This window comes from Clarias gariepinus, chromosome 9 (genome assembly GCF_024256425.1).
Source record: "Clarias gariepinus isolate MV-2021 ecotype Netherlands chromosome 9, CGAR_prim_01v2, whole genome shotgun sequence".
Taxonomy (NCBI): Eukaryota; Metazoa; Chordata; class Actinopteri; order Siluriformes; family Clariidae; genus Clarias; species Clarias gariepinus.
This window is the reverse complement of record NC_071108.1, coordinates 9,727,888-9,740,563: the sequence shown is the minus strand read 5'-3', so window position 1 is coordinate 9,740,563 and position 12,676 is coordinate 9,727,888. Positions and strand designations below refer to the sequence as shown.

Here is a 12,676-nt window from a genome sequence, read left to right as displayed (position 1 = left end):
AGGTTAGGTCTTATAACCAATATATAATGTAATGTTTTTTTTTTGTCTTAGAAGTCATGAGGCAAACGTGAGTCCGGTAACACTGTGGGAAACAAATCCCGGAAGTTGATACCATGCCGGCGACGAGCAAGAAACCCGTTTCCCGCTCTGACTCGCGCCAAAACACAAAGCAGTATTAGGAAGTCCCGCCCTTTAGGCGTTTAATTATTCGACGGCTTCCGCCTCACTGACGAAAACATGCCGAAAGAACTAACAAAGCTTAAACCATTTAAAGTACGGAGAGCTGGAGAGGCTAAAAAAGTCGGTGTAGCGGCGTCTACACTTAAAGAGCTCACAAAGAAAGCATGCGGTTTATTTCAGGTTGAACAAAAACATATATTTTTAAATATGTTTCATGTTCCTGTGTGCAGCTCAGTTACATGGTTTCATTCGAACATGTCTTGTTTTTGTTTTCCAGGTGCCTGTGTCGAAAGTCCAGTGCTGTTTGTATGAGGACGGAACGATAGTGACAGAAGATTATTTTCTACATCTTCCTGATAACACTGAGTTAGTTCTACTTCCGGATGGACAGAGCTGGAACGGAAGTGAGTGCGCACGCGAGTGAGTGAGTGAGTGAGTCACTCACTCAGTGTTTATAAACAACATTGTAGCATACATGTTTCTTCTAAAACTCTTTCTGTTTACTATAGTACACGTTTCTAACATTTGCCCTGGAGAAACCCGTGGACTTTTTATACAATTTTCCTCAGTTCCTTATTGGAATAATTATTATATAATTAAATCAACAACTGTTTCTAAATAAATGTGTGTATATTAGAGAAAGAATACTAAAAAGTGTTTCCAGGCCATGGTTGCACTAAATGGTGCAGTAGGTATTAAGCTTTGCTCACAACTTTCATGCAAACACCTTATTGTATTCTCGCCCTAGGTTAACATGAACGAACATAACACTGAAAAAGGAAAACATGATCTTCATGGACAGTATAAATGGTAATATTTGCTTGTATCTTGTCCATCTCAGTGATGTATGATCTCGGCCAAATCCTTGGGCTGGACCGACACTCGGAAGAGCTGATCACCGCCGCACAACAGCTACTGACCGATGAGCATTCAGCTAAAAGGAGAAAAATCCTCAGTGAACTTCTGTGCAATCTGAAAGATAACGCAGAGCTGGAGAATAGGGAAGAAGATGTGGACTGGTTTGAAGGTAGTAATGACTTTTAGTGTTGCATCTCTCATGCTTTCTAAATCCATAATTTCCTTTGCAAATCAAAACGTATGTCATGATGGCGTGGGTTCGATTCCTTTCTTGGGTCTGTGTGCATTGAGTTTGCATATTCTCCTCTTGCTTGATGGGTTTACTCCAGGTACTCTGGTTTCCTCCCACAGTCCAACAACAAGCAGATTATGCTAACTAGCATTCTCAAATTGCCCATAGTGTGCGTGTGTGTTTGTCCTAAATGGATTGGCACTCTGTCCAGGGTGTACCCCGACTTTGTGCCCAAAGTCTCCTGGGGTAAGCGTATAGAAGATAATTGAATGAATGAACATGTATCATTTGGCTACTCATGGATCCTTTTTTTTTTTTTTTTAAAGGAAATGAAACTCTTTACTTCATTGTACTTCAATAAAGTTTTTTTTTTCTTTTTTTACTAAATTGAACCTTATGGGAAATCACCAAATGTATTGTGTAATACTAAAGTTGATTTGACTTCTTTTTAAATATTATTTCTATTTTTAGGGATTGACACAAGATTTAAAACCAAGTCATCATACATGAAGCACAACTGTGAGCAAAGGATACGGTCATACTTGAAAGAGGTAAAAAAGCTGTTTTCTTCTATCCATTACATAATGTATTACCACACCACTGTTTATATTACAGTGCTGATTTGAAGTTTAATTAAATTTTCATTTATATAGGGTATTTATTAATGGCCATTGTCATAAAGCAGCTTTACAGAATGGAAAAAAAATGGAACCGAGTATGAAAAGTGTGATGAAATGTGTATAAATCATCAGTGTACTAAATTATCAGTGGCAAGGAAAAACTCTCTCAGATGACAATAGTAATAAACCTTACGAGGAACCATCCTCATTTGGGGGATATCAGGAATCAGTAATTAATCTGCAGTCATGCTGTGTGTTAGGTAACAGGAAGTTCAGTATAACATTAGAGGTGTTTAAGTTAACAATTTAACAAAGTTCACTTTTGCTATTGGAGGTTCAGGTCCAAAAATATTTGAGATTTTCAGTCCTGAACTTTTAAGCGAATGCAGTCACAAGTCATCACAGAACAGCTGTCTGCATCAGCCGAGTCACAGACTATCTTCATTGTCAAGTGGAACCATCCTCAGTCACCACACCCTTCCCAAGCAGACCACACGTGGACCCATGCGACGAGATCTTCAAGAGGGCGTCTGGATTACTGGCAGCTTAGGAGGGCTTTGTGTAGCTCGACAGAGAGAGAGAGAGAGAAAGAAAACAGTTAGGTATGGTCACAGTCATTATAAGGTGAATATATATTTAGTGCAAGTGCAAACAGGGACAATGGCAGAACTAACTATGACATGACAGCATAACTAATAAGGAGAACCAGAAGGAAACACAGACATGAGGGTACCATGGGAAGTAAAGTAACCAGTCACTCCACCATTAACAAACCACATAAGTGATCAAAGTGTTGATAAAATTTTATACACACCATGGACGTAAGTAAAAACATGTACATGTATATGGTCAATATGGTAAATTCTCTTAATCTATAATCTAAAAATGCTGTTATAATCTAGTTATTATAATCATATCTGTTGCTTTTGGTAAAAAAGGAATAAAATATTTTGGGATATGCTGTTATAGAAAACTAACTCTTTAGTGATACAGTTTCACAGCACGTTATGTTTTGTTTTGTACTTGACTAAGCGACCCTTTAAAAGTACAGTATCGTAATAAAAGCATTTTAGTCTTAGTTGTACAATTTATTAGAATAACTATACTGTGTTTAATTATTATGCATGCAGTGCAGACTAAGTTTTCAGATACAAACGTTACACACACATTTATTTGTAATTATTGTATATATTTTTGTAATTATTGTGTATTTTTTTCCAGGTGGACAGCTATGCTCGCACTATTCCAAACAATAAGCAGAAAGGTGAATATCAAAAGGTGGCAGCCAGCATGGCAGAAAAGCTGAAATCCATGCGCTATCATGGCAGTTACTTTGACAGAACAGAAAAAGAGCTTAATCGTCTATGCACTAAAGAGGGCTGGTTCTCCTGTCAGGTACTATCACCGCTCTGCTCCAATACACTACCCAATAAATACAAAAGAAAAATCTGATAGTGCAACTATAATTTTTAAAATGCATCACATTTTGTATGCTTGTGGTGTTTTCAGGGAGCTTTTAATCTGGACGAATGTGGATTTCTGCACTCAATAAACCCGTATGGTAACCGTGAGAGTAGAATCCTTTTTAGCACCTGGAATCTGGACCACCAGTAAGCAGAAACATAACTTTATCACTTTTGTTTCAGCTAGCAAAATATCTTATTTCTCACTTTATTTCCCTATCCTCATTCATTCTCATTTTCTTTGCCCCTGGCTATCAGGTTTAGGCATTCTGGATTTTTTTTTTATTTTTTATTAAACACAGTATTTTTTTGCAAGATTGTATTTCATTGTATTATATTTAAAAATATTGTTTTATTAAATAAATTTTTTTTCTTCTCTTTTCTCGTATCAGAAAATAATTTTCTAAAGTGCCTCTGTTTCAGGATCGAGAAGAAGAGGACCATCATACCCACACTTGTCAATGCACTTCAAAGTAAAAAGAGCAATGAGATAAACCTGGACTATTTCTACAACCTGCTATTCACAAGAGAAAATCTCAAGCTGGTTCATATCGTCTGCCACAAGAAAGGAGCTCATGACTTAACGTGTGATTCACGTAAAATATACAGACGGCTTAAAAGGAAGTGAAGCCAGAGGCTGAAGCCCAGCTTAAAGGGAAGTGAAGCCGACAGAGCCCAGAGTTGGCATAGATAACTCAGGAAAAGAGTGACTTTTTTTTTCTATCCAAAAGTGTTTATTTTTATATTTCCTCAGTTGATCTTGTTTGAAGAAAATAATAATAATAATAATAATGTACAGTTTTTATATTTAAATTTGAAGTAATTTTATGCATGATAATGGTCTTAAGTTTCTGGGAAGTATTTGTCAATTTAACATAATATAAAATCACTTTTTTTTTCAAATTTTCTTTTGATTACTAATCTAGTTCTATGAATTTTGTTTTCTACATTAGCTGGCACAACACTATATTTTTACTGACATTTTATAATGAAACCGAAAAGTTATGGTTCTTCTTTCACCAAAAAAATAACACGAGTGACCCATAAGTTTTAAAACATATTGATAAAATTGTATAGTGTGTATTGCATGAATCCCCTTTAGGATTAGCCAGAATACCAGCTTTATTAAATAAAAGATACACAGGATAGTTCCATAAGCCACAACACTTCCATTTAATTTCATGCTGTTTTTAAATCAACAAACATGTACTGTCTGGACAGAGTATTTTACTTTTTAAAGTGTAAAGAAGAGTAATATAGAATGTTTATAACATTTAAATATTAACATTATATAAATGAAGCATTTGGTAACAAAATTAGCACAAAGATTTATCTTTTTTTAATACAAAAATAGAGACGTCGTAAACCAAGACATAAGAATGTTACCTTATAATTTTTCACAGACATTTTATGTGTATAAAATTTTTTACAAGTCACAACTTTGCTTATAAAGTTAGTGCAAATGTTTTAAACAAAACTGTATACAGGGTGGCCCATTGCCTTTTTTCCTGATATAAATCTTTTTCATATAAGATCCAAGAAGGCTACAAAACAATTTATTTTATTTGAACACCAGATCAAATAAAGCCAGACCTAACATGACACTTTTTTTCTAATACATTAAGAAATGTTCAAAGTTCTTGTATTCCGAGTGTACACAAGTACCACAACATCAGAGGCCATCAATTTGAAAATTTGCCATTTTAAATACATTTGTGTTTGTGGATCCAGACTTTGGGTCACCCGGTATATAAATAGAATCTCTTGGCAATTTCAGATTTACAATGTCATTCAAGTTTATAGAACATTTACTTGGTTAAATATAAATATATACACAAATATATAATATAATTAATGCATGTAAATGTAATATCCAAACAAATGTAAATACCCATCAAGCTGGTATTTAAAAAATAAACAGCAATATTCAGTCATTAAAAGTTAAGAATTACTTTTTTTTTCCTGTCTGAGGCACTTGACATGTCATGACACGACATGTAAAATGAACCTCCTGTCCATATTAAGTGTGTCTCATCACATCAAAGTCTGCCTATACAAGGACCAGAGCTCCCATTTATGTTTCTAACTTAAGTGCTTCATAATATTATGGAAAAACTATTTTATTCACTCATACGCTATCGAATTTTGTAAATGCTTTACCTTCGTCAGAGTCATTGTGGATTTGGAGCCTCATCTGAAGCAAGATACACCTTAGACGGGAGACCAATGGGTCCACCATCTTTATCGTCTTTTACATTTTAAAACAAAAACAATATTCTACACAGATTAACCGCCTTCTGATTTACCTTTCTGTTGCACTGAAGTGCCTCTTGTTCAAGTTCAACTTTCATAAAACTTCATCTTAGACTTTAATCACAAGAACTCCTGTACTTTTTCAACAAGTCTAACCTTAATAAACTATCAGTGCTACTTAGACTTACTTTACTAAAACAAAGCACAAAAATCTTCTTAAAACCAAACGTGCATTAGGTTTTTTTTTTTTTACAAAAGACTCTTTTATATATATTCTTTATCAAGGCCTCAACTCTCTATTTTTTTAGCTGCAACACTGAAAAAAAAAAAAAAAAAGCTGGTGTAATACTCAAACATTCTTCACTGTGATAACTGTTATGACGATAATCCCTGAAATGAAACTGATAGTTATCTATTGTGCACTCAGGATGCTGGTAGAACTGAGACTGGACGGGAAAACTGGTAAATATCCTACGGATGTAGTAAAATCCTTTGAAAATATTCTTGTTTTTAAGTTACATTAAATTTCCTTAAATTTTGCCCTCACAAGAGCTGCTTACAAAGGATTTTTTTTTCATATTTTCATATTATATATATATATATATATATATATATATATATATTTTACATTAGATAAACCCACATACACACTCTTTAGGAAACTTTGTTCCCCTATACATAACGACTCTGCCGATATAACGAATGATCACATGATCACACAAATCTTCAATAGATGTACATGCAACGCATGGGTCAGAGCTTAAACCCAGCTGGTGTGTTATGTCCGCTCCTCATCACTGTCCTCTTTGGCAAAGTAATGGCGCCTCCTGTACTCCCGTCTGCTCATTCCATCTGTGCCAGAAGATCTGTGTGAAATGTCCTGCAGGAATTACATTGGGGGGAAATAACACAGATTGATGAGTCTATAAACCTGTAAATCACAAATGTTCTTTAGACATTTATCACTGTTTTCATCATATTTACTAGAAAGTAAGCATTAAAGGTTAGGAGAAATTGAGTTTTAAAAAAGGGTGAGCTTTTTAATCCTTGCTGTAATACAAGAAAAACAATGCATTTGCATAACGGTACATACAGGTGTTAAGTCATGACAAAGTCCTAAACAAAAGCAGTAGAGCTCTGCTGCTACCCTTTGAAGTAAAACGTTAGAACAGTATAGTAGTAATGATGCAATACAAGTTTTAACTCGCTTTGAATAGAAACATTTGTTTCAGAATAGTATAATGTATTCCTGCCACCAAAGAAATTTTATTGATGCAACTTATGAGTTTAAATATTGTAGGATTTTCTGATTTGCCTTTTGTGTCGCCATCACATCTCAATAAATACTCAGAGAAAATAAAAATAAAAATCAATAGAATCTGAATTAACCTTACACATAATTTAGAAAGAATAAAGGAGCAGAGCCTATAAGCGCATTACATCTAATATCCTGCATAACAGCGTGACTTCAACTGTGATATTGCTTTTATACAACGGTTCCACAAATACCAATTATTAATTAAAGTTATTTCTGCTTCACCAACACGTCCCTCCACACCTAAAGAACCTAACCAACTGCGACTAGTGGGGTGGATGACCAATTAAAATTTATACCAGTACTATGTAGCCAAAAGATGAGTGTTGTAAATTCATTTGTAAATTCAATGTCGTACATTTCTCTTCATACTTTCACTTACTTCCCTTGCAAATAGTGGTAAATGGTAAGCTAGTGCACTGTGAGGGGTGTACAATCACTTTTTCAATTTAGAAAGTAGTGCCCTTGATTAGGGGTAAGGGATGGATTTGAGATTTAGTCTTGTGTTAGAAGTAGTTAGCTTTGTAGCATGCTTTAGGTGTAAACAAAACACAGAGGCAATTTAGAATGATTTAGAGACAATTATTAAGTAGACAAATGTTTAAAACGCCATAATGGTATCGTATGTGCTTCCGTGACTTTTTATGCATGCAAGTTTTGGCAAGCAGCTGCTCTCCCCTCAGTACTGCGGACCGTACTGCGCTACTTTTACCCATATTGCCACCGACATTGCTGTTACTGTCTAATATCAGCACTCATGCAAAGTCTCTGGTCCAATCAGAATACTCGGTGGGAACTAATTGTTGTAGAATAATATTTAAACATTTAGTCATTGGAATGTTTCTTGTACAGTTGAATTATAATCCAAATACACGTTTAGGTTTGGAACAAAGGAAAGAAATATTTGTTCCAGACTTGAATTTCATTTGTTTAATAAATATCCTGCCATAAATAAATAAACAATAAACAATATTTTATCTAATAGAGGAAGCAGAGCTCATTCACGAGCTGACTCCCGGACTTAGACACGCATTCAGGACTGATTGATGACAGAACTGTGTGTGGTGAGAAAATGTGTTTTGGACCAGGCACGTGTGTGTGTGTGTGTGTGTGTGTGTGTAAACTGTAAGATGCACGATGGTTTTAATCGGGAGCATGTCGCAATCTTAACACACATTACACTAAAATACCGGGAACAATGGGAGCCTGGGCAGAAAAAGTGGTCTTCTTTATTTTTGAAGGAAAAAATAAACAAACAAATTAAGATAATAGGATGATTACAAGATAAAATAAATAATCCGGGCGTATACATTCAGGCACGTTGTAAAAGCGGTGCGGTTAGTTTACCTGAACTGCATCCAGGTTTCCGAAGAACTGCTCTACTGGGAAAATGTGGTTGCTGTCCTCGTCGAAGAAAAGGCCGGGGTCTGCCCTGTCGGCGGATCCGCAACACTCCGCGTCGTCCATCTTCTCCGGGTTTGGCCTCGCTTTCCCCGCGCTGTTCTCTTTCCCTCTTCGCTCTCTCCGGCCTCCGCGCTCCGCACAGCTCCCCGCTCTGCCCTGAGTCCTGTCCGGCTCGCTCGCGCCGCCGCTCGCGCTCCCCGCTCTGTGCCCGGATGTAAGTCTCTTCGGCAGCCGCTTCCTTTCTTCCCCGCTGTCTCCGGCCATCTGCTGCCCTGGCTGGGTGATTAGTTTACCTCTGCGCGACGCTTCTCCTTCGTTTTCCCTCTTTCTCTGCCGCTGCTCGGTTAATTATACCGATCACACTGCTTTGAGGAGTGTTTACATGACAGTGACTCGGAGCTGCTCGGGCGGAAACACTGCAGAGGGAGGGTGTGTGTGTGTGTTTGTGTGTGCTCGGCTGACATTGAGACCTGCCATGAACTTTTCACATCGATACCATTTAAAGAGACAGTGCACCATTTTACAGTGTCATCAACATAGAGACTTTTAAAAAAATAATTATTTAGACTGCTTTAGTGACTACATTAGTGACTATGCTAACTCAATAGAAGCAAAGATATAAAGAAAGTATAAAGAGGTGGTTCACTCGACTCACTCTCGTAGATGTGTTTGCGACCAATCACTGATCGCCACTGTTTCGCAAAAACCAATCACTGATCGCCACTGTTTTGCAAAAACCAATCACTGATAGCGACTGTTTGTCCCGCCCTCGTACATCTTCGTTTACCTTTAATGACTCCTCATCGCATCTTTTTCTTCTTGTCTGCATTCTTGATAGAGACGATTGTAATTTCTGAACGCATTAAAATTTGTTTACGCATAGTTCTATCACTAAAATGTCTTCCAAATGGTGGAATTATATCGAAGGATGTTCCCTTAAACAACATTACCTTACACAGGGAGTAGGGAGCACACTTTAAAGTACATGGAACACAGCCAAACGTCGATCAGCCATAATATTATGACCACCTGCATAAAACACTGCATTCTTTTCTGACACCCTAACCTTTTTAGTAATTTAAGCTACAGTAGGTTTTTTTTTTTTTTTTTTTCTGGATCAGACTACACTGGCCAGCCATCACTCCCCACGTGCATGAGTGAGCCTTGGCAACCCAGGACCCTGGCACCGGTTAACCAGTTTTCCTTCCTTGGATTACTTTTGGTGTGTCCTGACCAATACAGACTGGGAACATCCCACAAGAGCTGTAGCTTTGGTGTTGCTAAAAACACACACACACACACCACATTACTGTTTTGTTCGCAAAAGAGAAGACCTGCTCAGTATTAGGTGTGTGGTCATAACGTTATAGCTGATCGATGCACACACACTCATCAGCTGACCTAAATTCATTGCCACATAACATAGCTGAGTCTAGATCTGACCAACTAAAGCAACCCTAGATCATAACACAGAGGCCTGTACATGCTTGAACTATGCATTTGCTTCTTTTCTTTTCCTGATGCATGCATCAATCTGGAATAGTGTCAGTCTGAACTTATCAGACCACATGACCTTTTACTCAGGACCTGGGATGGTCTCCTGAAGACTATCCCAGGTAAGCAAGACCAAAACTTACCTCTGGTGCAAAGGAGAAGTTCATTTAGAGTTACCAGCCTCAGAAATCACCAATTAAGATTAGATTAGACTCAGATTAGAGCCATAAGGAAGGCTTTAAAGAGCATAGCAGACACTTGTGTCAAAGGAGATTATTGCACATTTTGGACGCTTTCAGCATTAAAAAAAAACTAAAAAAAAAAGGAAAGACACACACACACACACTCACACGGTGCATCTCAAAAAATTTTCTTTCAGAATTTAATTTAAAAAGTGAAACACTCATATTCTATCTATCTATCTATCTATCTATCTATCTATCTATCTATCTATCTATCTATCTATCTATCTATCTATCCATCCATCCATCCATCCATCCATCCATGAGGCATGGCATGGAGCTGGTGGTCATCCTTAGGCACTGCCCAGGTATTATTGAAGGTAGCTTAAATAGTGACTAGCCAATCAAGCAAAATAATAGCATGGTCAGCAAACCAGTAAGTGGTAGTTTTGGCACTGTGGGCAGGTGCTTAGTCCTGCTGGAAAAGGAAATCAGCATCTGCATAAAGCCTGTCAGCAGACTGAAGCTTGAGGTGCTATAAAATCTCCTGTCAGATGGCTGCATATTTACATTGGGCTTGTTAAAGCACAGTCGACCAACACCAGCAGATGGCGTGGCATCCCAAATCATAACCGACTGTAGAAACTTCACACTGGACTTCAAGCATCTTGGATTCTATGCATCTCCACTCTTCCTCTAGACTTTGGGACATTGATTTACATATGAAATGGACTTTTGACCACTGAGCAATAGTTCAGTACTTTTGTTCCCCCTAACCCAGATAAGATGCTTCTGAAATTGTCTATTCAATTTCCTTTACTTCCAATATAATTTTCCTTCGATACAGTACACATGGACATGCACTTACTGCCTAGCAAAAAAAAAAGATCGTTCTAAGATTTCATTGAATCATCTGTAGCTTTGTGTGCAGGTGCTATGTGTAATTAAAAACATACTGTATATGTAAAGAAATAGTAATAATTATTAGTCACATGTATCTCACAGCATAATGAAATGATTTTTTGCATATTTCAGTTAGGAATACAGCCACGATACAGTGGCCCTGCAGATAGGGTTTAGGGTCTTGCTCTAGTTGCTCAACATTTACAAGTTACAAGTAACTTGGCAATGCTTGGGGTTAAACGCCCAACTTTCCTATCAGTAACCCACAGCATTAACCAGCTGAGCCACCACTACACTGAAATTCATAGTAAAACTACACTATAAAAAAAAACAAGCCGCCTCAATGTAAAAAAGTTTAATAACAAGTTGGACAGCTTTTTTAAGTTTACTCGAACTTTTAGAGGTATGTGCTGGCTAAACAAAATATTTTACATTGCTATTTAGTTGACATAACATGTACCCAGTTCAAAATCTTAAAATTACTTTAAAAAATAAATAATCTTTATTATTCCAAAACTAAGTTAAACAGCGATCTGCATAAAACAAGAAAATGCATATTCTATTTTGCTTAAAAGTCAATAAAATACCTGGAAAATACCTGATGCTTATTAGTATCTTACTGATTATTTTATATAACAATATTATAAACATTTTATTAAAACAAAATAGCAAAGATGAACAGTTTTTTTTTGTGTCAGACACATCATTGCCTTATGTTTTTATAAATCATGTGATTGCATCTTAGGAAAGGTAAATTACTGGCTCAACCTGATTTTTCTGTTTACTTTATTTATCCTGTCTCCAAAGTTTTAAAGAACTCAATGTCACCTGCTGTCTCAACAATTACCACTGTAAGATGTTGGGCCAACAATACAATTTTAATTCATTCAACATTTATCTAATTGGATTTTATTTTTACGGTGTATAGGATATGCTTAAAGAAGAAATAGTTTAAAATGTTTATGCTTTTTACTATAGTTGTTTATTTGTTCATTTTAAATTCATAGTAGAACAAAAAGTCCCCAACCTGACAGCACAACTATAAAACACATGCTCATCATGCACTACTCATTCTATTAGCAAAAAAAAAAAAAAAAGGACAATAAATTCCTTGCTGGATAAATCCCTTAGCTTGCTTTTAGTCACCATTAAATATTCCTACAGTTTCTAGTCAGTTATATATATAAATTAGAAATCATGGTCAGGTTTATTTGCTTATCTAAGCAGCATCACTGAATATTACCTACAACCAAATCACAACATGACTGATATTCAATACGAAAGAATCATATTAATTTAATGGAACAGTTTTATAAACAAAAAATTGATACAAACAGTGAAAATGTACCAGAGCTTGGTGGGTTTCCTCCAGGTACTCAGAGTTCCTCCCACAGACAAGCAGATTAGGCTAACTGGCATTCCCAAATTGCCTGTAGTATGTGTGTGCCTGTAATAGATTGGCACCCTGTCCAGGGTGTACCTTGCCTTGTGCCCTAAGTCTCCTGGGATAGGCTCCAGGCCCCTCGTGACCCTGAATAAAGCTGTATAGACAGTGAGTGAGTTGTACATTCAACATTGTATGATGGAAATTAATTGTATTGTGACAATTTTTTATTTATTGAACCTAATAGCTGCAAGTATTTTAGGAGATGTCACCATTAGCTATTGATCAATATGTGTCTGGTCTTTTTTTCTAAGCAAAATTGCTCAAGTATGGTCAAATTGTATGGATATTGATGGTAGTAAACAGTATTTTTGGAGTAATTCCATGG

General features: G+C 36.5%; 2 protein-coding genes across 2 annotated transcripts; one reads left to right on the top strand and one right to left on the bottom strand.

Annotated features, from left to right (window-relative positions):
- The first annotated feature begins 215 nt into the window (after positions 1–215).
- dffb (DNA fragmentation factor, beta polypeptide (caspase-activated DNase)) lies at positions 216–4,374 on the top strand. Its single transcript, XM_053504474.1, has 7 exons — positions 216–360; positions 458–584; positions 1,022–1,207; positions 1,742–1,821; positions 3,112–3,285; positions 3,400–3,500; positions 3,777–4,374. The coding sequence occupies exons 1-7, from the start codon at positions 238–240 to the stop codon at positions 3,979–3,981; spliced, it is 996 nt and encodes a 331-aa protein (XP_053360449.1). The 5' UTR covers positions 216–237; the 3' UTR covers positions 3,982–4,374.
- Positions 4,375–4,507: 133 nt separating this feature from the next.
- Positions 4,508–8,889, bottom strand: c9h1orf174 (chromosome 9 C1orf174 homolog). The gene is made up of 2 exons (XM_053504475.1): positions 8,269–8,889; positions 4,508–6,486 (listed from the first exon to the last, which is right to left on the bottom strand). Exons 1-2 carry the CDS (start codon positions 8,587–8,589, stop codon positions 6,385–6,387), a joined length of 423 nt encoding a protein of 140 aa, XP_053360450.1. The 5' UTR covers positions 8,590–8,889; the 3' UTR covers positions 4,508–6,384.
- Positions 8,890–12,676: the final 3,787 nt, after the last annotated feature.

Coding starts and splice junctions, on each gene's coding strand:
- c9h1orf174 (XM_053504475.1), bottom strand. CDS start 8,589: ATGGCCGGAGACAGCGGGGAAGAAAGGAAGCGGCTGCCGAAGAGACTT. Junction 6,487..8,268: donor GAAACCTGGATGCAGTTCAG/GTAAACTAACCG, acceptor TAATTCCTGCAG/GACATTTCACACAGATCTTC.
- dffb (XM_053504474.1), top strand. CDS start 238: ATGCCGAAAGAACTAACAAAGCTTAAACCATTTAAAGTACGGAGAGCT. Junction 361..457: donor AAGCATGCGGTTTATTTCAG/GTTGAACAAAAA, acceptor TTTGTTTTCCAG/GTGCCTGTGTCGAAAGTCCA. Junction 1,208..1,741: donor AGATGTGGACTGGTTTGAAG/GTAGTAATGACT, acceptor TTCTATTTTTAG/GGATTGACACAAGATTTAAA.